The sequence below is a fragment of the Corvus brachyrhynchos genome, unplaced genomic scaffold (assembly GCF_000691975.1).
Source record: "Corvus brachyrhynchos isolate BGI_N302 unplaced genomic scaffold, ASM69197v1 scaffold32, whole genome shotgun sequence".
Lineage (NCBI taxonomy): Eukaryota > Metazoa > Chordata > Aves > Passeriformes > Corvidae > Corvus > Corvus brachyrhynchos.
In genome coordinates, this window is record NW_008237919.1 from 6823868 (window position 1) to 6845823 (window position 21956).

A 21956-nucleotide genomic window follows, 5' to 3' on the forward strand; every position below is an offset into this window, starting at 1 on the left:
CCCCGGTGTCTCTCCCACTGGCTGGGAGCCAGTTTTGTGGGGCAGCAGCAGCAGCAGTTCTCAGGGGGCTAACAGAATGGCCCCAAAATATCTTGTCTGTATCTCTGGGAATAGCACACTCATTCTTCATCTTTTCAGCATGTTAGCATAAATTCTTCTTGTCAAATTCACTAGCCTTTAATTACTGAAAGTATCATAACAAAACTGCATTTAAAGTGCTTTCACTGATCTCCAGAATTCTATTGCAATTTCTTGTTGTTTATTTTTCCCCAACCTCTGTTCCCATTCTACCAAATTCTTCTGATCTCTGTTGGATGCTACTTCCCGATCTATGATTTAGTGATTTCAAATCCCTCCAGACTCTGGGTATGTTTTCTGTCTGGAGATGGACTCTGGCTAAGCTCATTTCTAGTGGTGACATGAAGGCATGACTTGTTATTTTGGCATGCAGCACAAGTCGATAGAGAAATCAGATCAAATGGATCTCTGCATTAGATGAGCTTCCTGGAAAAGATGATGCACTTTTAGTTGTTATCACCACAAGTTCCCAATTAAAAATTTGTCATGACACTGCTGCTGAGGGATAATGATTCAGCTTCTCAGATAATGGAGTGTTTATCCACACCAGAACACAACATTTTTAGTGGCCATAAAATGCCCCAGAATATCTTTCTGTGCTGTAAAACCATGTATCAAACCTTTGGCTGTAATTCTCCCACAAAAGTGAAATTGAGCACTGTCTAGTGTTTTCCTTAAACAGATGCAGAAAAGCTTTTTTCTTCCCCTCCCTCCCTTCTTTTTTTCTATCCCTGAAGGGCAAGGAAGACTATAAAATGTCCGAGGCTTTTCAGATTATACTGGTTGGCTGGTTTTATTCACTGTGTTGGGACAAATCAAGACTGCAAAATGACCTTATTTCTACATCTGTTTGCACAATGTTTTGCATCTGACAAACTGGTTTGAACATGTCCAACATACTTTTTTTATTTAATAATCCACATTGTTTGGATAAAATGCAGAGCCAGTTCTTGGAGGTCGTACAGGAGCCCAGACCTTCTCCCAGCCTTACTAAGTGTTGAGAACCTACTGAGCCACTCAGAACTTTCTCTCTCTCTGGTCTCAGTGAAATTGCCTTGCAAGGTGGATCCACTTCGGAAAACAGGCTTAACGACTTCAAAATTAAAGGCTGCTCTTGGGATCCAGCTAGAAGGGAATCAGCAGCTGCTGTCCACTGGGAGAATCCCAGAACCTGACTCTTTACCCTGGTGAGGGAGGCAGAGGATCTGCTGAGGATGGCAAATGGTTTTACCTAAGATGGTAAAACACCTCTGGTCCTATCACCTGCTTGGACCAAGCCACAGCTGTGTAAATACAGGCTTGCTGCCTTCTGCCATGTAGGGATATGTTGGGATAGATGCTGAGTTCATTGGCAGCAATCACTCCATCACCTCCCTGTCACCGTGGGCTGTCGCAGTGGACAGCCTGGCCCTTCTGCACCATGTCATCCCTTCGTGTTTCTCCCTTGCAAGGAATATCTGCTTCCAATCCTTCAAACACAGCATGGCAAACCCCAACTTTGCCCATGTGGCTAAAAGCTTAGTGCTGGTTCACATGGTGCTCATTGCATTACTAGTGCTCCAGGAATGGATGGAAAAGGCAGGGCTCACACTAGGAGAAGGCAGTGAGGTTGCTTTAGGGCTCCACTGGAGGTATTTTGCCTCAGATACTCCTAGCTGCTGCTGTACATGGAAGCCCAGGGGAGCTGGGAGCAGCTGCCTCTGTGCTAACTGAACTGGGCTGCTCCTCTGTGTCTGCGGAAATAATGCTCCTTGTAACTCTTGTCAATTTTTGCTTTTTCACACCATGTTCTTTAAACCTATCTACAGCTCCCTGCTCTTTCACCTAATTGCTGACTGGGCAAGAGGCAAGACACTTTGTGTCTGGCTGGAGACATGGCCAAATAGCCAAACAGGCCAGAGGAAGAAGGCTTAATTTGAAACCTTTCCTCTGGTGAAGATTTGGATCTCTTCTCTCTCTAGATGCTGATTTTCATTCAACTTTTAAAAACATTACTTTTTTGAGGACTGTGAGGTCCTGTCAGATTGCATGAAAACAAGCCAAAAATTCATCAGAAAACTTCAGGAAGAGCTGACAGAGAGAGAAAGAGAAATTACATCATCTTCATTTCCATTGGAACCCAGGCTAACAGGAAGATTTTTATCCTATCAGTCCACTCTGAGTAGTGAAAATATATAACAGATTATATGATTTGTGGAACTGCAGGCCATCTTTATGCCCTCATGAGTCTCCACCATCTACTCATTGTTACCACTCAGCCTGACCCTCATCCTTGTGCCAGCAATGCTGTCCACATGATCTTGCAGAGAACAGCAGAGCAGCAGTTCTCTGGCCAGCTCTTACTCCCACTCTGTGCTCATCAGGGTAGGTGGAAGCTCAACAAGGATGTGAAGAAATGTGTTTTGTGACTGGAGTGTCTAGATCCCACTTTTATGTGCTCAAATTCTTTTCTCATTGGACCAGAGTTCAGAAGCTGCCAAGGAGCTTTCCGGGGAATCTACTGTGAGAGATTTTCAGTGAGTTGAGGCACCCTCGCATAAAAGCTCTGATGGACCATTTGACCTTTTGCTTCAGACTACCTAAAAAATTTGCATTTATGTTCGGAATAGTTATTATGTATGACAACTTAATAGTCCTGTATTGTTTTATCTTTCCAAGCACTTTTTTTTTTTTTTTTTGTATCCTAGAGGACATGAACCAGAATTTGATGCCTAGGAAGAAATGGGAAGTTTCCACACTGCTCTACTAGTGTGGTGTCACCTTTCTTCTTAGAGAGACAAAGTGATGTAGTGATAGTGCATATGCTTTCTTCTGAACAGGGATTTGACAAAAGTTCCCACAATTAGCTATTCAGTAAACAAAGAGATAAAGGTCAGGCCTGATCATGTAACCGGGTAAAAACCAGAAGGATCTGGCTTGATAACACATAGATCTGTCTTGACTGATGGTTTCAAAATATTTTTCTTCATAAGCTAGTGGAAGAGGGAATGAAGAAGATCAGACATTAATCTTGCACGTAATGGTTTTTCTAGTTTAATAAAAATACTGTGTGACTTACTAGTCAGATGGACCAAACTCAGCTACCCAACACAATGATACAACATCATATTAAATACTGCATATGCATGTGGAAAGAGTAATTTGAGTTGGGAATGGTTTTTAGCCACTCAGGAAATCAGATGCCATTGTGGATAGCTCAGTGAAAACATCTGGTACAGAGGATCAAAGGCACATGCTATTTTGGGTTGGAGTGTTATTGAAAGTAATACGATAACATAATGTTTCAATCAATAGTGTTTGGTAGGTTGTGTTCAGTTTCAAATGTAGAGGTACAGCCAAAGAAGCACACTGGAAAGAACTAGATTTGCAGAGGTGGAGGTGCTGAAGAGACGGATGCTAGGTGGTGGATGCTGGGCCAACAAGGTGGCTGGGCTCTCCTCCTGATACTGTTGTAGGATTGTGGGACATTTAAATCAAGACACCATTTACTTACTTGCCATAAGGCAGGGAGTTGTAACTGCTTAGTTGTGGCAGTTGTAGATACTCCAGCACTAGAAATCTTTACCTCAGGGCTTGATTTTTTATCTCCACAAGAATTCAGATCTGTGCTGACATGAGGAGAGGGTACATAGCAATTCTTAGCCTTAAAATGTATCCATTAGGATCAAATAAGAGGGGAAGGAGAACATAAGGAGAAAATGAGTGACAGTTTAGAGATTACATAAAAATTCTAGAAACACATTTGAAGTAAAGGAAGAAGCATGCCGATTAATTTCTCACTGAGGAAGACTGGTGAACAGTAATAGGCCCAGCAAAAAAGCTGTGTTCCTAGTTCATCCACATTTATGTAGCCAGATTATCCAGGTTTAAAATCACCAGATATAAAATATTTTGTCCCTGTCTGAAAACTTTTCATTGTCCTAGAAAGAAATATGACCTACGTGTCTAAACAACACCTGTTTTTTTCCCTTTGACCAGTCTACAAAGAATGAGTCTGAAATAATCCACGTTAGTTTTCTTCCCCCCATATTTCTGGTTCCAACAGAGTTTTACCCATGAGGGGCTCAGTACATGGACTAGAACAGCAAACATTTTGATAAATTAGTTGTCTTAACAGGGATTGATGAATTTTGTCATGAGCTAGTAGAGAAATGCAAGGCATAACCAATCTAAGATGGATGGGGGTTACCGTGGAGAGCAGGAGAATTCCAAGTTAAATCCATTGGGGAAGTGTCATTATTAAGCTTCAGCTGATTGGTTTATAGAATCATAGAACCATTAAGGCCGTAAAAGATCTCTAAGATCATCAGGTGAGAGCTTCTGTGTCTAGTAAAGCAAAATCAGATGTAGGGTTACAAACAAGATGCAGGCATTTATGCAGAACAAAGCAAACCCATGGGGATCTGGGGGCTATAATGGAGTGCAAACCAAACAGTCTCCCGTATGCAGAGCCAGAGCAGGAAGCATGGGGAGGCACTGCCCTGCCACTCTGCTTACTGAGCAGCACTAGTGAGCATTGAGGTAGACTGCTTACCTTTTCATCTCATTCTCTGGACTTGCTCTATAAAACTTACTCTGCTATTTTAAGGTGATTCTGGAGCATATAATCAATATCTGGAATAGTAAATGAAGACAAATTAGATGGAGACCAAAGGTGGGCAAAAGAAAAACTCCTGTGGATTTAGAAAACAGGCCATGTGAAAAAGGCTGAGGACAATATGCAATTATTTGGGTTGAATGTTCTGTTTAAGGCAGCTAAAAAAGAAAAGATCAAACATGGAGGGAGAGTGGCTATTTTAGTGAGCTACGCTGAATATTTAGCTTGGGTAGCACACGCCTCAGAATTCCTTGTTGCAAAGCCTGCTTCATGTTTGATGTCATGTGGCTGTCTATGTGGCCTGGCTGGCCATGTGTTCCAGAACGGCATACCACCTTGAAATAAAATCTTGGAAGCATGACAGCTCTGCTGCTGTTGATATGACCACTGCATTTGCCCCCAGAGAACCACTGTGGGGTTCTGGGTTTCAGACCTTGGGTGGAGGATGATCAGGGCACATGCTGTGGTCCTTGCAGAATGTGGTATCTAGTACCTATGACAAGAAAATAAAAAAAGGGATTTTGTAGTGTTGTGCCATATTTTTGCATCAGGGTATGGAGACTCTTTGACAAGGCGTTCCTTCCAAGGCTGTGTCTTGGCCAACAGAGGCCAAGTAGGCTAACCCATGGAGCATTATCTTCAAAAGCTCTTCTTAGGCTTCTTTGTGCAGTGAAGCCTAATAATTCACAGGAAGAACAGGTAAAATGTTAATTACATGCTGTTTGAAGACTGTTCGGCAACAGCCAGCTCTGAAGTGGCCAATCTTTCATGGTCTGGGAGCCAGAAGCCAGAAAAAATGTGGCAATAAAGGGAATGGGACTTAAAGCTCTCAATTTATTATTTCAAAGATTTTATGACCAAACGTTGTGCTATTTACCTAATATTTGCTTTCTTCAACTCTTTTTAAAACTACCAGTAAGTATGTTCATTATTATATACAATCATTTGTATCTATCTGCAAAATCCTGCCCTTACAGCAAACTTACTGGCTATGGTTACCCAGAGGCAGAACTACAGAATGAAGCCATCCAGGATTAGTGTCTCCAGGACTGTTTCATGCTACCCTGCAGCACGTATAAGGCTGAAGCTTGGCACCCCAACACTCTGCAAACCACCCCCCAGGTGCTGCAGCCTCACCTCAACTCCTGGGACTCTACATCTTTACTTTCAAGTACATGAACAGTAAAAGGCTTGTTTTAGCAGTTCCCAGCTGCTGTAAGCCATGGTTTCCAGCGCTCTCCAGCCTGAAAGAATAATCTCCATCTGCCCAGTCAAATACAAGTGCAGTGGGGAACAGCTCAGATGGCTCTGTGCAAGGCTGAAGGGTGTTATTGACTCAGACTGTGCCTTTTAAGGGGTAAAAAATGGTCAAACCAGGCAGGTTAGTCATAGGTGGTACCATGAAGAGGATGCACAATTTTTTTCCAGTCGTACTAGGGATGTGTCATCTGAGGAATGTGACTGAACAAGTTCCACATGGGGGCAAGAGTCACCAAACATCCAAAAGCACCACAGAATCGTTAAGTTGGAAAAGATCTCTGAGATCCTTGAACTGAACATGTTGCAATGGTTGAATTTACAACTCTATTACCCACAGTGAGCAAAGCCAGTGTGAGACCAGTGCCACAAATGCAGTGGGTTATTATCAGGCCTTTTAAAAGCAGTTGCTGCCACATTTAGGTGTATCTCATAAACCTGGTTGAAATTTCCCCCCATTTTGCAAATGCCTGTTTCTAATGAGAAGTGATGGACCTCTGTGTTCGGTAGCAAGCCATACAGGTCTGAAGAATCAGATGTGAAAGTCTGAAGAGGCTGGAACTTTCACTTATTTTGCTCAAATTTGGTCCCAATTTCAGAATGAAAAGTGTTGAGACAGTAGTGACCACACTACCTGCAAGGACAGCCCTCACCTGGGAACACGTCCTCTGCCACGGTTTTCTGGCTTAAAGGACAAGCAGGTCACCCCTCAGCTGTGATCACTGATCTTGGTCTTTGGGCTACAGGCTGAACTGCAGCCTCAAGTCGCAGATAAAGCCATCGGCATGGTACTTAGCCTAGTGGAGTCCAAGCCAGCCAGAACCTTTTAGCACAGCAGCAGTACAAATGTTAATAATAAATCAGTGAATGGTTGAGAGATTTGCCCTAAAAGGAAATCTCTCCAGTTCTATTCTTTCCAGCTATGTTGTTTCTGGGAGGTTGCTGTGCTGTTTTCCTACAAAAAAAAGGCCCTTTCTTCTCCTCAATGTGAGATGCCAAGTCTTGAGGTCCCACTGCTCTGAATAATTAAGAACAGAAAGTCCTTTCCTACAATGTGACTTAGGCCTTGTGATTGCCTATGGTCTTCTGATTTCTGATTCTGACTTTAAATGACCAGATTTTGAATTCAATATGAGGCTGAATAAGTAGTTACTCATACATGCAACCTGATTTCATCAAATGGAGCTAGCTGAGCATGACTGCTTAGCTGCTGGCGTAAAGAGCTCATGACCTGCTTGCAATGACAATATGGTCATTTTTAGCAACAGTACATTTTCCTTCCATTTCAGATTTAGGGCAAGTATGCTCCCGGACACAGGAAAGAAACGCAGTATCCAAGGTTCCTTGTGAAAGAGAGGAACTGACTAACTGAACAAAAAGTGGGGGAAGAGTCCTCAGCTGAGCATGTCAAGCCCATGAATCAAGTTGTGTTATTACCTTTTGGTGGTTTTTTTTAGCCAGCGTGCTAATCTGGTGACTCAAGTGGGTCTTAGGAGGCAGGAGAGGGCAGTCTGACCTCTTGTAGCCCCTGAGGGATGCCACTGTGATTTTTCCAAAGCAGCAGGTGTTTATTCCAGAGACCTGGCAAAATGCAAACCCCGGATTAGAGCTGCCATCCTTGAGCAACTACTATTGAATGCGTAAAAGCTTTGCTTCAATAAGAGCTGGATGCAGACCAAAGATGGTCTCAGGGTCTGACCATGGAGGTCTTACCCATAATTCTTCCTGTTTTCAGTTGAAAAAATTGTTTTGTGGCTGTGTTCCTGCCTGTAGTTTTGCTGTTGCGTAGTTCTGTGTTTCAGCCCAGAAATGGTAACATTTACTAGCAGCTGAAATACCTCATCTGTTACCTCATCGGTTAAAGAGGTGTTAGATAACGATACTTCATCAGTTAAAGAGCAATTCGGGACACTTCAGATTTCATATGAAGACAGATTTGTAGATGTTAAGCCTGTTGAACACACTTACTTTTGTGGGCCTAATTTGATTACAGAAGTAAGTTACGAACAATCAGAAAGTATGGAAGGTAACATAAGCATTGTGCAGAACTCTGAGAAAGACTGGGAGGCAACCTGACAGAGACAAAACTAGTAACAGAGGTATCTGGGAATTACTTGGTATAAATCTCCCCTATTATCAAATTTCCCTGTGGCCTCTACAACCAGTAGAAATCTATCTATAGAAAAGCTTATGGACAGCTGCCAGTAGATGATGCCTGGAAATCAGGAATGAGACAGCTGGTGCTTGACCTTGCTTTACTTGATCCTGACTTATAAAAAAAGCTGGAAATCTCAGGGCTCCCATGACTCCAGTGGGAATCACCCTTTCCAGCCCTGCGGAACAGCCTTCTCAAGAAGATCTATAAGCCACAAGCAAAATTTTCCATGTCCCCTGGAGACTTCCCCCAGCTAGTCATTGAATCATACCCCCAATGGGAGTTTCAAAGATGTTCATTGGTGGTGATTGATTTTTTTTTCCAAAACTATCACTGGATTCCTGGAATAGGCCGTGCAATTGCAGCCTGAGAAAATCTACCTAACTACTATGCAACAGATCCAGAAAATTGCACAGCAAGACTTACAAACTCTTAGCATACTGCCTGAGTAGAACAAGGATTTTCAGAGTTGCATTGATAATTAAAATAATAAACATGGCATATTGACTAAAACTTGAAGGAGAAAGTGAGTTATATAAGAACTCCCCAAAGCTTTAATCCAGAGATAAGAACAAAACAAAAAAAATCCTACCTCTTCTCTGTCTGCTTTGCCCTCTGCTGCTGTGGCCTGTCCCTCAGCCTAGCAAAAGTAGCTGAGAAAAGTCTAACACTTCACAATAATTTCCAGAATTCCTGGGTCCCCCAGTAGAGGGAAGTATTGTTTCATTTCCTTTGGCTTTGAAAGGCTTTGCCAGGGGAAATAAGGCAGAAGTACAGAGACATCAGTAATATACAAAGAAGGAGATGGAAATGATCACTTAGACCTTAGTCTTGCAAGTACACACCTTCTTGCATAACCAGGAACTCAAAATAAATGAGTGCATAAAAGCTGCAGGATCAGGCCCTACACATTTAATATGCATATGAAGGATGCAGAAACTGTACCAAACAAAAGTCCTACAATGAAAGCTAGAAGTGAAAATTAGAGTTTTTTCCCTGTTATTGTCAGTGTTTTCCCGGATGATAGTTTGTAGCTTAAGCCTTTGCTTGTTTCCTTACTGCTGTTATGTCTGTCAGCACTAATTATCCAAGGGAAAGTGGGGATGAAATATCCAAGTCATACAGATAGCACAGCTTCCCAGGGCAGCTCTGCAAAAAGCCAGCTTGAATTTCTGCATGATGCTGCCAGGTGAACTCATTCAGGGAGGGCTTCCCAGTTATTGTGTGCTGTCCCGTGGGTACTGGAAGCTAGCTAAGGTGGGATCAGGGTCACTTCTCCTGAGCTCCTGGAGCAGGAAGCAGGAGGGAGTCAGGCACGGAGCCTGCTCAGTGTACCAGCTCCTTGTGCTGTGCTCTGGGGCTGTGGACATGATGCTTCCAGCTGGCTCAGTGGGAGCAGAGCTGTGTCTGAACCAAATAAAACTGATTTGGGTGCCTCAATCATACTAAAAATACTAGGACCAGAGTATAAACTCTGACAGGCAACCTTAATTATTCACACACTCCTCAGTGTGATTTCCCTCTGGGCTAATTAACTCTCCTGCAGACCAAGGTAGACAGGGACAATTTGGAGAGCATGGGCTGGAGGCAAAATGGACATAGTCATCTCAGTCAGGGCTGAAAGCAAATTTTCCCATATGGACATGATCTATGTGGTATTGCATAGAGCCACACTGCCTGAGTAGAGACAGATCTGTTCTTCCTGTCCTGTGAGGTGTTTATCTGCAGAGGGAGTAATGTGCTGGCTGGTGAGGGAGAGCAGACAGAAAAGATCATGCTGCAGAACCTTTCTACTCCTCATCATGACTGCATCTTGGGTGGCTTCACCTTTTCGGGTGCTGGTATCAGTGTGAGCTCCAGCACCATGGGCTGCAGCACTGGCCTGGTGCCCTGGGTAATCATCAAGGGCTGAACTGCTCGGGGATCCCTTCTTCTGCTGCCCCATCTGCATGCCTCTTAGGATCTCCTCCAAACTTACTCTGGATGCATACCATGGAAAGTCTCAGAGGTGACTGAGTGAATCCTCTTTCCTGTGGAGCAAATGAGATGATCCTGTTACGAGTTTCAATAATTTCTCCCAGCATTTTAGGTACTGTGATGAACTTAGCCTCGATTTCTTAGCAGCTCAGTGCTATTTGCAAAGCTTTTTTTTCCTGGCCAACACAATGCTGCCATTTTCCCAGTAAAGGCAAAGACAGGATTTTTGTTCACTTGAATATGATTGCTTCATGCTGTTATCTTTCTTACTACTCATGGCAGCACTAATTAAAACTTTAATGACTGAAATTTTGTACTTATAGACCATCACAACTATGTTTTTTTCCTACCTATAAATACCATCTAAATGTGTTATTCCTTTTTTCGTTTTACTTGAAACCAATGAGATAAAATCTGTCTTCCCCCTATGTAATTGGGGAAAACACTTTTTTCCCCCATCTAGAATCTATTGTGGGAAATCCGTAATTTTAAAGTCAAATTTGTTTCTGCTTCCCCACTTCTGCTGGCTGCTTGATGCCTCAGTAATCATGTGAAATTATTCTGCATGCAGCAGCTCATGGTGACTTCCTCAAAACATGAGTCAAAAAGGGTTGGACAGACAGCACCCCACTACTCTCTGCATGGTGGCAGAGAGCAACAGTGCCTGTGTTGATGATCTGTCTCCATACTCGGCTCTTATTCAATCATTTTGAGGGTGATGTTTTACAATACAGGAGTGGGTATGGCAGAAATTCCTCCTCAGCTTGTTAGTGATAGTTGTGAGGATTAGTATGTCATGCTTTGCAGGAACTGAGGAACGTGTTACACTCTTTACACAGGCATGAGCAATAGGGAAACAGCAATGCAGAGATTATTCTAAAACACATATTTTCTTGGGCACATTGTGGGTTACTGAGTGCAGAGCTGTTTAACATTGCCAGAAATGTCAGAAAAATTTTCTTTCCTCATACAGAACATCAAATGTGAGCAGAAGCAGTTTTGTTGGTTACAATAGACAGATTAACTCAGAGAACAGGTATCAGTCGATTTGTTTTAGCATCAATTTTACTCATAACCTGGAAGTGAAAGGATATCAGACAGCTGCCTTCAGTGACCCTACATATGATAACAGATGAGCATGTGTTCATTGGAGAAAGGACTTCAGCACTTTGAGGTAACACTTGCCTTCTGCCATGTTACTGCCCTTTGCTGGAAATGCTGTCCCATAGCAGAACCACTGGAAGGGACGTGTGAATGCTCGTCCAGGGTTTCAGAGCACAATCTGCCTGCTGGGTTGTTCAAGTTGCTCTGGCGAGCTCTGGAAAGGATGTCTAGGCACTGCTGGGCGCAGCGCTGGGGCAGGTGATCCCGACGGCCAGCAAGCAGCTGTGTCTGCTGACACTAGGTTCACTTCTCTTCCCTCTTCTGGAAAGATTTAGTGTCTGACTATTAGCAATTTATAAGTTTTTGCTAATGCTGAAAACTCTTGTCAGAGATATGTGCCTGCATGCTTTCTCCAGGCAGAAGTGTCAGCAGAATTATCCACAGGCACCAGTCAGGGCAAGTGTCTGGCTGTTTCTGATTCCTTTGACTAAATGCTGTTGCTGGGTCTTACGTGGAAGCATGCCAGTGAGCAATGCCAATTAGGAAAGGGCATTTAACACAAAAAAAAGATCTAATCAGTGTATAGTAAACAAAGGCATCTTGCCTTGTGTCAACAATACACTGGGCACATGGCTACAACTTCCTCCAATTGTGTGACCTCCATAATAAGCAACTTTGTCCAGCAATGTTTAGAACAGCCACACACATAGGCTGGTTGTCTTAAAAATGACATTGTTCTAGTGTGATGAGAGACACTGTAAAAGAAAAGGCAAAATACAATTCCTTATATTGCATAAGTCTCAGGACTGGATTCTTGATATTTTTTGCTAACGGGTTTCACCCCTGCTTTCCTTTTTTCTGCCTACCCTATGTAAGGATGTAACTATGGACAGATATGACAGAGGTCAACTGCTAAACCTTTTCTTAAAAGATGGGACAAAATTTTGCCTACTACTACTACTACTACTACTACTACTACAACTTTGTGTATTTGGTTTCTGACTAGGATTCACCTCTCTGAGCTTAAAATCAATAAGAATTTTTGATATAACTAAGCAGAATACTTTCAAAGGACATGTTAATATTATCAGTAGATCAATGGAGACTGAATCCAAATGTATCACTTCACATTCAACTCAACTCATGTATCTGTGTGCAGGATAAATGTAAATATAAGGTGATTTCAAATCATGTGTTAGAAATATTACACATTTGGTTCAGTATGTCATGTGTTTAGCACATCACATTTTGTGTTCATGATTTCAGTGAAAATCAGAGAAGAGTCATACCCCAGAAAAAAAGCGCAGCAGATTATGCTGTAATTGGTATTTTATACAGAGGTGACAGACTCTATGAATAAACCACATGCTTAGTGTGTGCATAATGGTTTTCCATTATGAGTTAAAACACGGGAAATTATTTAAGGAATATGTAGAATAAGTTCCTTCCTATTTTGGTTGCCACTTGTCTTTGAGTGCATGTGAATCTTTCTACTTGCTTTTAATGGAGCAACTTCATGCACAGCTGTTTAATTGCCGACTGTTTCACCCACAAAATGTGCAAATGCTTGCCCAGCTTGCTATGGGTTAGGTTAGTAGAAGTATTCAGTGTCTTGCAGACTCCTAATGAGCAATACCAGGAACAACCACATTTCCTGCAACGGCCTAGGGTTTGACATCCGATTTCCTGGAGAAAATAATGGGGAAATAATTTTCTATTGAGCTTGTATCTGCCCAGTTACTCACAAGTGTAAAAGCAGAGGTAATTCATATGTTTGTTTTCTTAGAGGCTGGATTGAAAAGAGGGCAAATTGGCATTTTGCAAAAGGTTTATAAGAAGAACAGTAGAGTGCAAAAGAATTATTAAGAGCAAAGAGGTGAATTAAGGCAGCTCAGGCACCATCAGAAGATTTATATCAGTTCATTGCAGGTTCCAGCTAGATGCAAGTTATATCACTCTGTAGCTGAAGGAGGGAAACAGGTGGCTCCTAACCCCTGAAATGGGGCTTTGAGAATGTAAGTAGGGCATCTATTTCTGTCCACTAGTGATACATTAAGCTGAAGTGCCTCTGAATGGTGAGGAGGTGTTACAAGCCAAGGGGAGACCATCAAGTGACCTGTAGGAAACAGTGAATAAGATGAGGTACATGAAAAAGTGCCTCCTTCAGCAGCCGCTTCTTCCTGGGGAAGCTCAGGAATGTTTTGTGCCAAGCTCTCCAACTTCACATAGGATAGACCAAGTTAAAGGTGGGGGATTCAAAGAAGTGTCAATCTCAGTGTGAGCACCTGTGTTAACCCATGCACGTGGAGTTTGTTGGGTTAGTCTGACTGTGGCAATCTGGAGCCTGGGTCAATTGCTCGAGCTCCTAGTGAAAAACCTGAACTCAGCCATCTTGGAAAGAAAGGGTGGGAAGAGTTGGATAGTCTGTGGTGGAAAAGACAGAAGTTCCACCTAGGTCAGAGAGTGAAAAGGAGGGTGATGCTGATGGCATGCAGCCATCACTTCCTGCCATCTGCAAGCTTCCCCCTGAGAGGAGGTACAGACCCTCCTTTTGGGAATAAACAGTTAGGTAATAATTTATGTGTAGACAATCTGGTACTGAGAACAGGATAATTTTCTCAAGCCTCAAAATAAATGAGCCTGAAGAGGTGTGTGCTACATGTAAAACTGAATGAATGCTGTGGACACTTTCTGTTTGAGTGTGTGGAACTTTGAAACATCCACTTCAAAGTGTCCTAGAGAGCTGCAGCCAAGCAAGCGTCCTTTTATGTTTAGTTTTGCTTCTTCTGGGTAATAAACACCTTCTGTTTCACTGTTAGTAACAGCATGAGGTCTCCTCATTTTCTGTAGCAAAATTAGGTCATCGTATTGATTTCCAAAGTTATTTATCATTATGTGATGTGTTGGGTTTAGAACTTGGCTCGACTGGTGGGCAAGGGGATTAGGCTCCACAGGACATAACTCCTGTCAGTGCTAATGCTCTGCCGATGAAGGCAGCAGCTCTGCAGCACTGGGAATGCCCTCAGCACCTCTTTGTCCAGAGGGTACTGAGGTATCCATGATGTGTCCTGCATTGCTGGAAACAACATCTCTTAGACGTGGTAATGGTTGTGAGACCAGTTAGCACAACCATTTTCTTTTCTTTGACTTAATTAAATGTTGGAAATGAACAGCTGGAGCCACTGTTGTTGGCTAAGACTGCTATCTGATCCAGGTATGGAACAGTAGGCTACCTGAGATCACTTTCAGCTTCATATATCTCATACTCTTAACAGTTTTTATCACCCAGGTTCAGCACAGGCTTTTAAGTGTTTTCAGTAAGTGATGATTTAATTAATTAACTAAAACCATGTTTGTTTTCTTTTCCAGGATGGTACTAGACAACACAATATGCCATGCAACTGTTGACAGTTTTGTCACAACACCAAGGCTGAGCTCCACAGAAGCAAACTCTGCAACCCTGAGCTCACCCTGGACCCCCAGCCAAAGCTCTGGGGCTGTCGGTGCTGGGTGTGAGTGGGCTGGCCCTTGCCCACTGCCAGGAGAGGTGGAGGCCAAGAACTGCAAGCCCCCCTGGAGCCCACAGAGCTTTGCCAAGCAGGTAAATGGAAAACAGATGGAGCTCTGCCAGAATTTTGTTGCACAATTTCTGTAAAACTTCCACTGAAATTTAAAGACAAATGAATGGAAATATTCCATCTATAGCACCACCTAGACCTCTTAGTGAGTAATTGCTGACTAGCTTTAATTACTATGTCAGCCATTGAGAACCAGAAGGGTTTAATGAAAATGAACACCAGACCCAGCTACTCTGACACGCCTAGGCCTGCTGCTGTTCTTCAGGACAGGTGCTATTGAATACAGTCTGTGATTATTTATGGACTAGAGAAGATTTTGGCCTCTAATGAGTGTCCCATTTTCTGCCACTTTCTAAATCCAGAGCCGAAATATTCATTACTTCTGTTTTTGGTTTTTTCTACATCACTTCTGGCATTCTTGACACATCCATTTGATGACACACCTCTATGGCCACTAAAATTTCTAACATTTTCATTACTTTTTTTTTTTTGTTCTTGAAGACACACCTTTTTTTTTAACTCCCCTCATTCATTTTCTACAATTGTAATTGTTTAATTAAAACAGCCTTCTGACACAAGAAAATTATACCTCAAGCATCATCAAGACAGAGCTGAGCTGATGCTGCAGGGAATGAAGGCTGCCTAACAAGAAGGGAAGGAGAAATCAGGGTGGATGTTTGTGGAAGAGGTGTTGAGCGCGTGTCTGGAGCTGCAGCGTCTCCCTCATTAGCAGGCAGCTTGCAAATGCCGGCTGGCCATGGGCATGGTTCCCACATGAGCTCATTGATGCTGGAGCTGTGTGTAGACCAGTGTATTTTGGTCTATGAGTACACATCAGACAAGTATTTCACAGCAGGAAAACCTGCAGCTGCAATGCTAGGAAGTATTTATACACAGCGGTACCATGCCGTGTGCACTCCGGTGCTATAGTTAGCAACACACCATATATACTCCCATACTTGGCTGCTGTACCGTGTATCCCAGCTAATCCAAAGAATGAGGCCTTCAGTATCTCACAGATAACCCACTTTTAACACAAGCCATTCACCATACCCAATGACATCTATGCAGCTCCATGAATAGATAGAAAACAGGGAATGCCAAAGGGTTATTATATAAAGGGTCTGCCATCTTGCTCATCTGCAGATACATGGACCCACAAATTTCTCTCTTAAAAGGGAATCAAGTTTTAGCAATACCTGTGTTAAGGCTACCACTTTGACTCTGCTTGGTTTTCAAACAAAAATTCTTCTCCTGCTAGACTAAAGCAGATGAAAAATAATCTGCAGTCTTTGAAAAGTTAATTTATTATACATTCATGGATGGTCTAATAATAAAAATCTTCACCAAGCCCATTGTCAACGCTACAAAATGAATAAGAAACTCCGACATCCAGCATTCCCAGCAGTGCTAATAGTTAGTGACCAATACTGGCCTTACTCCCAGTGCGTGTAGCAGCTGCCAATCACTGTCATGTATTTTAACTCAAAACCGTGACATTTTACAGCCCCCCATCTCTGCTTTTTTTGCCATAAAAAGTTAGTTATGCCATCATTCCATAGTTCTGTTACTTTTCTTGAGGTCATCTATGTATTTTAGGTGGACTACATGAATTCCTAAGTCTCTACACTCAGTTGTAGTCATAGTATGTGTTTTTATTCTGAAGCAAAGATGTAGTTACAATTTCATACATACAACTCTCAGTAATGGTAACAGGAAGAGAGGTATGGTGGTGTTTTACTATTAATTCTAGTCCATGTTAAATGTCTCTTCAGTAATAAAACAACTTTATTTGTATTAGTCTGCTTAAAATAGAGAAAAATATTATTGGCACCATTTTCTTTAAAAAATACAAAGCCAGACGTAGCATTCATGAGGAAGTGTTTCCCAGTATATTAAGGATACAGTACTCAAGTCAGCATATAATACTGCTCAGAAAGGTAGCCTTTGACATGGAATAAATGTTTGATATTCCTTTCCGGTTAATCCCCAAGTATACACAATTTATACACACACACACACGCACACACGCACGCACACGCACACAAACAGAATTTTGTGTGAAGGTGGGAACAGAAACAACTTTTGAGTGTTCACAGCCTTCCGAATTCACAGGCATGCACTCAACAGATTTCTAAGTCAGATAATGAAAACTCCTATTACATGAGCTTGCGTTTGTGAAAGCATGATAAACCCAAGTCGCACCTTCCCACTCGTTCCCTCTGCTAAGGAGGCAGCAAGACCGCTCCGGCTGATTTTCCCTGCTGTGTGCAGAGAGCATATGTAGTGAGCTCTCCACAACACAGACCAATTCATGATCTGACTGTTAATTAAGCATGAATGTAACATGGAATGCAACCCTTTTTTCCTCCTGTCTTGAACAGCTGTATAGCATGATACACTTGAGATTGTCAGTAATGGTGTTACCCTTGCATAACTTAACTATACAGGATGTTGCTGAATGCTGACATATGCAGAGACAAGATGAGGCACAGCAACTGAGCAAGTAATTCAAAATTGTGGTGTACAATGGTAACACAAAACTTTAAGACATGCATTAAAAATTCTGAACAGGAAAACATCTTGCCATTTATTGTAACGTAAGTAGTAAACATAAGAATGTGTTTTTACACAGGTAGCAGTTAGGGCTTGCTACAGGGATATTTCAAACACTGGTGAATAAAAATGAACCTTTTACAAACCCAACAATTCAACATGTTTCCTCCAAAACAATATTAAGTGTGTGGCTATGAAAACAGAGTGATACATAAAAAAAAAATCAAAAATCATATACCACATATTTATGACTAGAGGAAAACAAAAAATTATGTACATAAATACATACATTTTTATATATAACAAATTACAGTTTCCTGCACTGAACATTTATCAAATACACAAATACTGAACAATACTGGATAGGGTGCTTTGCCACACCTTGTGGTCTCCTTAAATTCCTGTGAGAGTGGAAGACAAGTTTTTATGGAGGATACAACTTGTTCAGTGATGCAAGCTCACACAGTAACTAAGAACTGAACAACAAAAAAAACCCCTACAGCAGAAATGACTGGTATTTCCAGCACAGGCATCTTTAACAACAAAATGAGAATACTCTGCTGTTCTTCAAGCACGTGCCCCAACACAGAATCTCTGTCAGAAAGCTTTATTCTGTATGACAGCTGTCACCTGCTAAGGGCAACGAATTTGGGCAACAAATCCAACGCTCAGCTTTGTCCACTGGCTTGTCAAAGCCATCATCTTTCAGATAGGCAGGTCAGTCAAAATGATGGGAGATTTTGAAAGGGGTGACGCCAGGTGAAATGAAAAGTATGGTGAATGCTTTCTATTTTCAAAACCAAAATAACTTTGGATATAGTCCTCAAAAATAGCTTGGTGTCACTCCTTTCAAAATCTCCCATGATGATAGTAAACAGAGTTCCTAGAGCCTTGGAAAGGCAATGGCCAGAAAACCCCAGTGCCTTGTTTTGGATCTGATGATCATGGGAATGGCTGCCCAGGTCCAAGAGAAACTCTTCCCTGCCCGATAGACTGACCTGTCTATCTGAAAGATGACAGCTTTTACAAGCCAGTTGACAAAGCTGAGTGTTAGACTTGTTGCCCAAATTCATTTAGATATTCTTCGGAGCACACAATACAAATACTTGTGTTATAAAAAGCACTTGGTTGTCTTCACAGGTCAATGACGTCTTGAGCTTGGGGGATTGTAAATCCAGTCCATTACAATAAGAGTCATACTCACAATCATGAAGATTATGCCAACTATGAGGAAAATTAGAGCCTGCAATTGGAAAATGAAATTCTATTAATAAAGCAAGTGACTGAGCAGTCTGTAGCTCACAGACTGTCCCACTGGATCTGCACTAATGTAATACCCAGGACCTAAGTTTGGGTTATTTGCTGTGACTAAAGCCCAAGTAATGTTATAAGGGCTACATGAATCAAAGTTAGTCCTGTGTGAACTTCAGTCCAAGAGAGATGGACTTTACACAGCTAGATCTGAAAACTACCCACTCTGGTACTATGAACAATAATAAAAAATATAACAGAGAAACAACTTTTTTTTTAATCTTTAAAAATTGACGATTTTTTAAATGATCGTAGTCTCTGACATTAAGAACGACTTCAGAGTTAATCTGTTTGATCCTTATTAGACAAACAGGTAAACGCGTATCTCTTATCTGACAGCATCTTTGTATATATTCAAGTGATTCAGATGTTTGTAGTCACCCTTTGCTTAAGTGGAGCTTTAGTTTACCATAATCTGTCCACACTTAACAATATTTCATCTTGTAAAATAAAAATGAATATTCTATGTGATCTCAGTGCAGGGTGTGAAATTCTAGATGTGCCTAACACAAAGCAACATGAAAAGTGAGCAAAGACACATGAAAAAATAATCACAGTGTTTCTATAATAACTGCTACAAGACATTGTAGAAATCATTTCATTATAGTAAACTTCTCTTATAATGGAAGTATGTATGAGTTGAACTTACATGTCTTTTGTTAACATATATATAGATGTGCTCATCTGTTTATATTATGTGCCCACATATGTATTTCATTAGTAACTTTTCTGATGACATTTTCAAAGAACATTTCCTCAGTGACAGTTACTGATGTTCAAGATGAAAGGTATTGAAGTGGCAGTCCAGTATGACATTTAGACATATGCTGTGCATAAATAATAGACCTTCATACGTATATCCTGTAGGTGTATGGATCTGTCTCAGAGGAGAGCTCGCTATTACTTATCTCTGCAGTACAACTTCCTTCTTAACCTTGACCTCAATCTTCCTCTTAATCCACAGCTGGTCTTCTAGGATGAACCAACAACTTCTTACAGACTGTCTTGATGCTATTTATGCAAATGCAGGTGTTAACTACAGCGTAAGTCGGATTAAGTAAGTCCCCTTTCCTAGTGGTTTAAGACACACTTTATCCTGAGCATGTAGGTGAGTGTCAGGAGCAGTAGGACACTAAAGGCTTTGTCTTGTGAAGCCTCAGCTGAATCCCACTGCCCAACCTGTATTTTGAGTGAGACACTACCATTTATGAGCAAGTGCCAGATGTTGCAATTCAAAGGCCTGAGTATTAATGATGAGTGGAAAGCACACACCCTCCCACCCTTCCTTTTGTAACTGCCCCCAGTTGTCTTACCCCAATCTTCTGGGGAGACCTCAGGGGTTCCTTCTCAACAATTTGCAGGTAGAAGGCAGCAGGGAGGATGAAAATCAACAGTGTAGCAGAAGAGGCTCCTGGAAGGGAAAGCAGAGCTGAGTGCTGCACCATTTGACAGAAAAGCAGAGTGGTACACCAGCATAAGAGAGCCTGTGGGGAGGCAGCAGCCTTTCTGAGCCCAGCTGCACAAAGGGCTCTCTCTGCAGACAACATTCACAGAGAGCTGTAGATGTCCAAACACTGATTTGGGTGCTTGGGGCCTGAAGAGACACTTTTTACTGGAAGCATTTTTTCAAAGTGGTGTGGCTGCCTGTGGTGCAGATGTCTACATGTCAGCTGGTGAAGCAAGGGCAACTAGACATTCCCAGGGCAGGATGACCCTGGAAAGCAGGTATTGAAAAGAGCGTGGATGATCTGTGCCTAAGAACTGCCCACTCCTCTCTGCTCAGCAGAGCCTAGCATGGTGGCCCAGGTATAAAAGGCAGGGAGGAGCAAACCAGCTGCAGAAACCCCATGGAGGTATCTTTCCTGAAGGCATCTGCATCCCTGAGCCCTCAAGCACTTCAGAGCATGGACCTCTTTGGTCAGAGGCCAAATCTGACCAAAAGAAAGTGGCAGGGAGAGAACTGTTAATGTCAAAAGAAATGTGTCACTCTTCTCCTTTTTCTAGTGTAACAGTTTGGAAGTCAATACATTTTTTTCATGCTCTAGTGGCTTGAAAACCAAAGGTGATTTCCCTCTCCTGCACGTATTAAATTCCCTTTTGGTCAAAATAGGAATTCCTTACCAGTTTTTATACTGGGATTATTGGATTCCTTGTGCCTCATGCAAAGTAACAACAAAGTTGGGTAGTCTATAGCTTTGTCTGTCAGCTGTTTGGGAATTCTTATATCCCCTTTAACTTCAATTTGTGTTTACGTTACTCTACTGTAAGACCCAAACAGAGACTGCCCTTCAGTTCACGAATTTAAATATGTTGTAGAAAGGATAAAAGAGTCAATAAAAGTATTTATGAAACCTACCGATAAATCCAAAAATGTCTTTAATAGTTGGGACAAAAATTACAAGCAGATTATTAAAAGCCAAAATTACTGCTGCAATCAGGAAATGTCTAATCCAGCTAAATGGCCTTTTGGGAAACAGCAATGCACTGACAGATGAACGGATCTGCAAGATGAAAAACAGCAGGGAAAGTAAAACAACAATTAGTTTATCTTTCCTTTCACTTACAAAAATTATCTATGTTAGTTACCTCTGCTGTGAGAAATTCTGACTGAAAAAATGTGTTTTCAGTCTTTGATTCCCATAACGTAATCTCACTCTGTTGTAGGTTTTTGAGAACTGGGTTCATAGTTTAATGCAGAAACTCAAATATTTGCAGTGTAAAAGAAAGTCAAATAAATAGGGTGTAAAATCAGGGACATGAAATCTGTTCAACTGAAAGATGCTAATATCAGCAAAAAAAAATCCTCAAAGAACCCCCCACTATAAGTACTAATCAGGCAAGAAAAATGCATGTGTCAAATATGAACTGCTGTATTCCTGAACCTGATCCCTCTGAAAATCCCACAAGAACTCTGTCACTTACTTTTCTGAAGGATAAAGCCGTTGTTTTATTTAATAATTAAATATATACATATACATATCAGAAAAGAAAAGCATATTTTTCAATGCCACTTGGAAATTATAATCCCAAAAGCTATTGCAGAGATCTTTTTTTGCTTCACTGACTTTCTCACACTTCATGGATTTTTTTTGCTTTTACAACATGAAAGATGGTAAGTAGAAAAAAGGTCAAAAGCAAATCCATTTGGTGGCTGGAGACAGTGTTATTCTCAAGTACCACTGAAAAAAATATTTCTACACTGAATAAAGCTCCAAACACACTTCTGTTTGGTTGTTTTAAAGTAACATATAACCGCTTCTGCGTGTGTTTGGCAATTGAATAAATATATGGGATTCTCTCAGTGTAGTACATCACTTGAAAACACAGCATGAGTTTTGTATTT

At 41.6% G+C, this 21956-nt stretch overlaps 1 protein-coding gene and 2 long non-coding RNA genes across 5 annotated transcripts in view; 1 reads left to right on the plus strand and 2 right to left on the minus strand.

Moving 5' to 3' along the window:
- Positions 1-7508, minus strand: part of LOC108446478 — a 12070-nt gene extending 4562 nt beyond the window's left edge. Inside the window, exons 1-2 of the long non-coding RNA XR_001861671.1 lie at positions 7370-7508; positions 4613-4692 (exon numbers count right to left, since the gene is read on the minus strand). This is a non-coding gene — a long non-coding RNA (uncharacterized LOC108446478). The remainder of the gene's footprint in view (positions 1-4612; positions 4693-7369) is intronic.
- LOC108446479 overlaps positions 1-21956 on the plus strand; it is a 45602-nt gene that overhangs the window by 22565 nt on the left and 1081 nt on the right. Inside the window, exon 2 of the long non-coding RNA XR_001861672.1 lies at positions 14538-14769. This is a non-coding gene — a long non-coding RNA (uncharacterized LOC108446479). The remainder of the gene's footprint in view (positions 1-14537; positions 14770-21956) is intronic.
- Positions 16517-21956, minus strand: part of SLC38A4 (solute carrier family 38 member 4) — a 29399-nt gene continuing 23959 nt past the window's right edge. For 2 of the 3 annotated variants that reach the window (XM_017733163.1, XM_017733165.1), the window contains 3 exons: positions 20970-21114; positions 19927-20024; positions 16517-18545 (listed from right to left, as the gene is read on the minus strand). In XM_017733163.1, the coding sequence (XP_017588652.1) occupies positions 18444-18545; positions 19927-20024; positions 20970-21114 (345 nt within the window). In that variant the 3' untranslated portion in view covers positions 16517-18443. Of the gene's footprint in view, positions 18546-19205; positions 19625-19926; positions 20025-20969; positions 21115-21956 lie in introns of those variants that run through there. The other variant, XM_017733164.1, reaches the window with a different exon arrangement.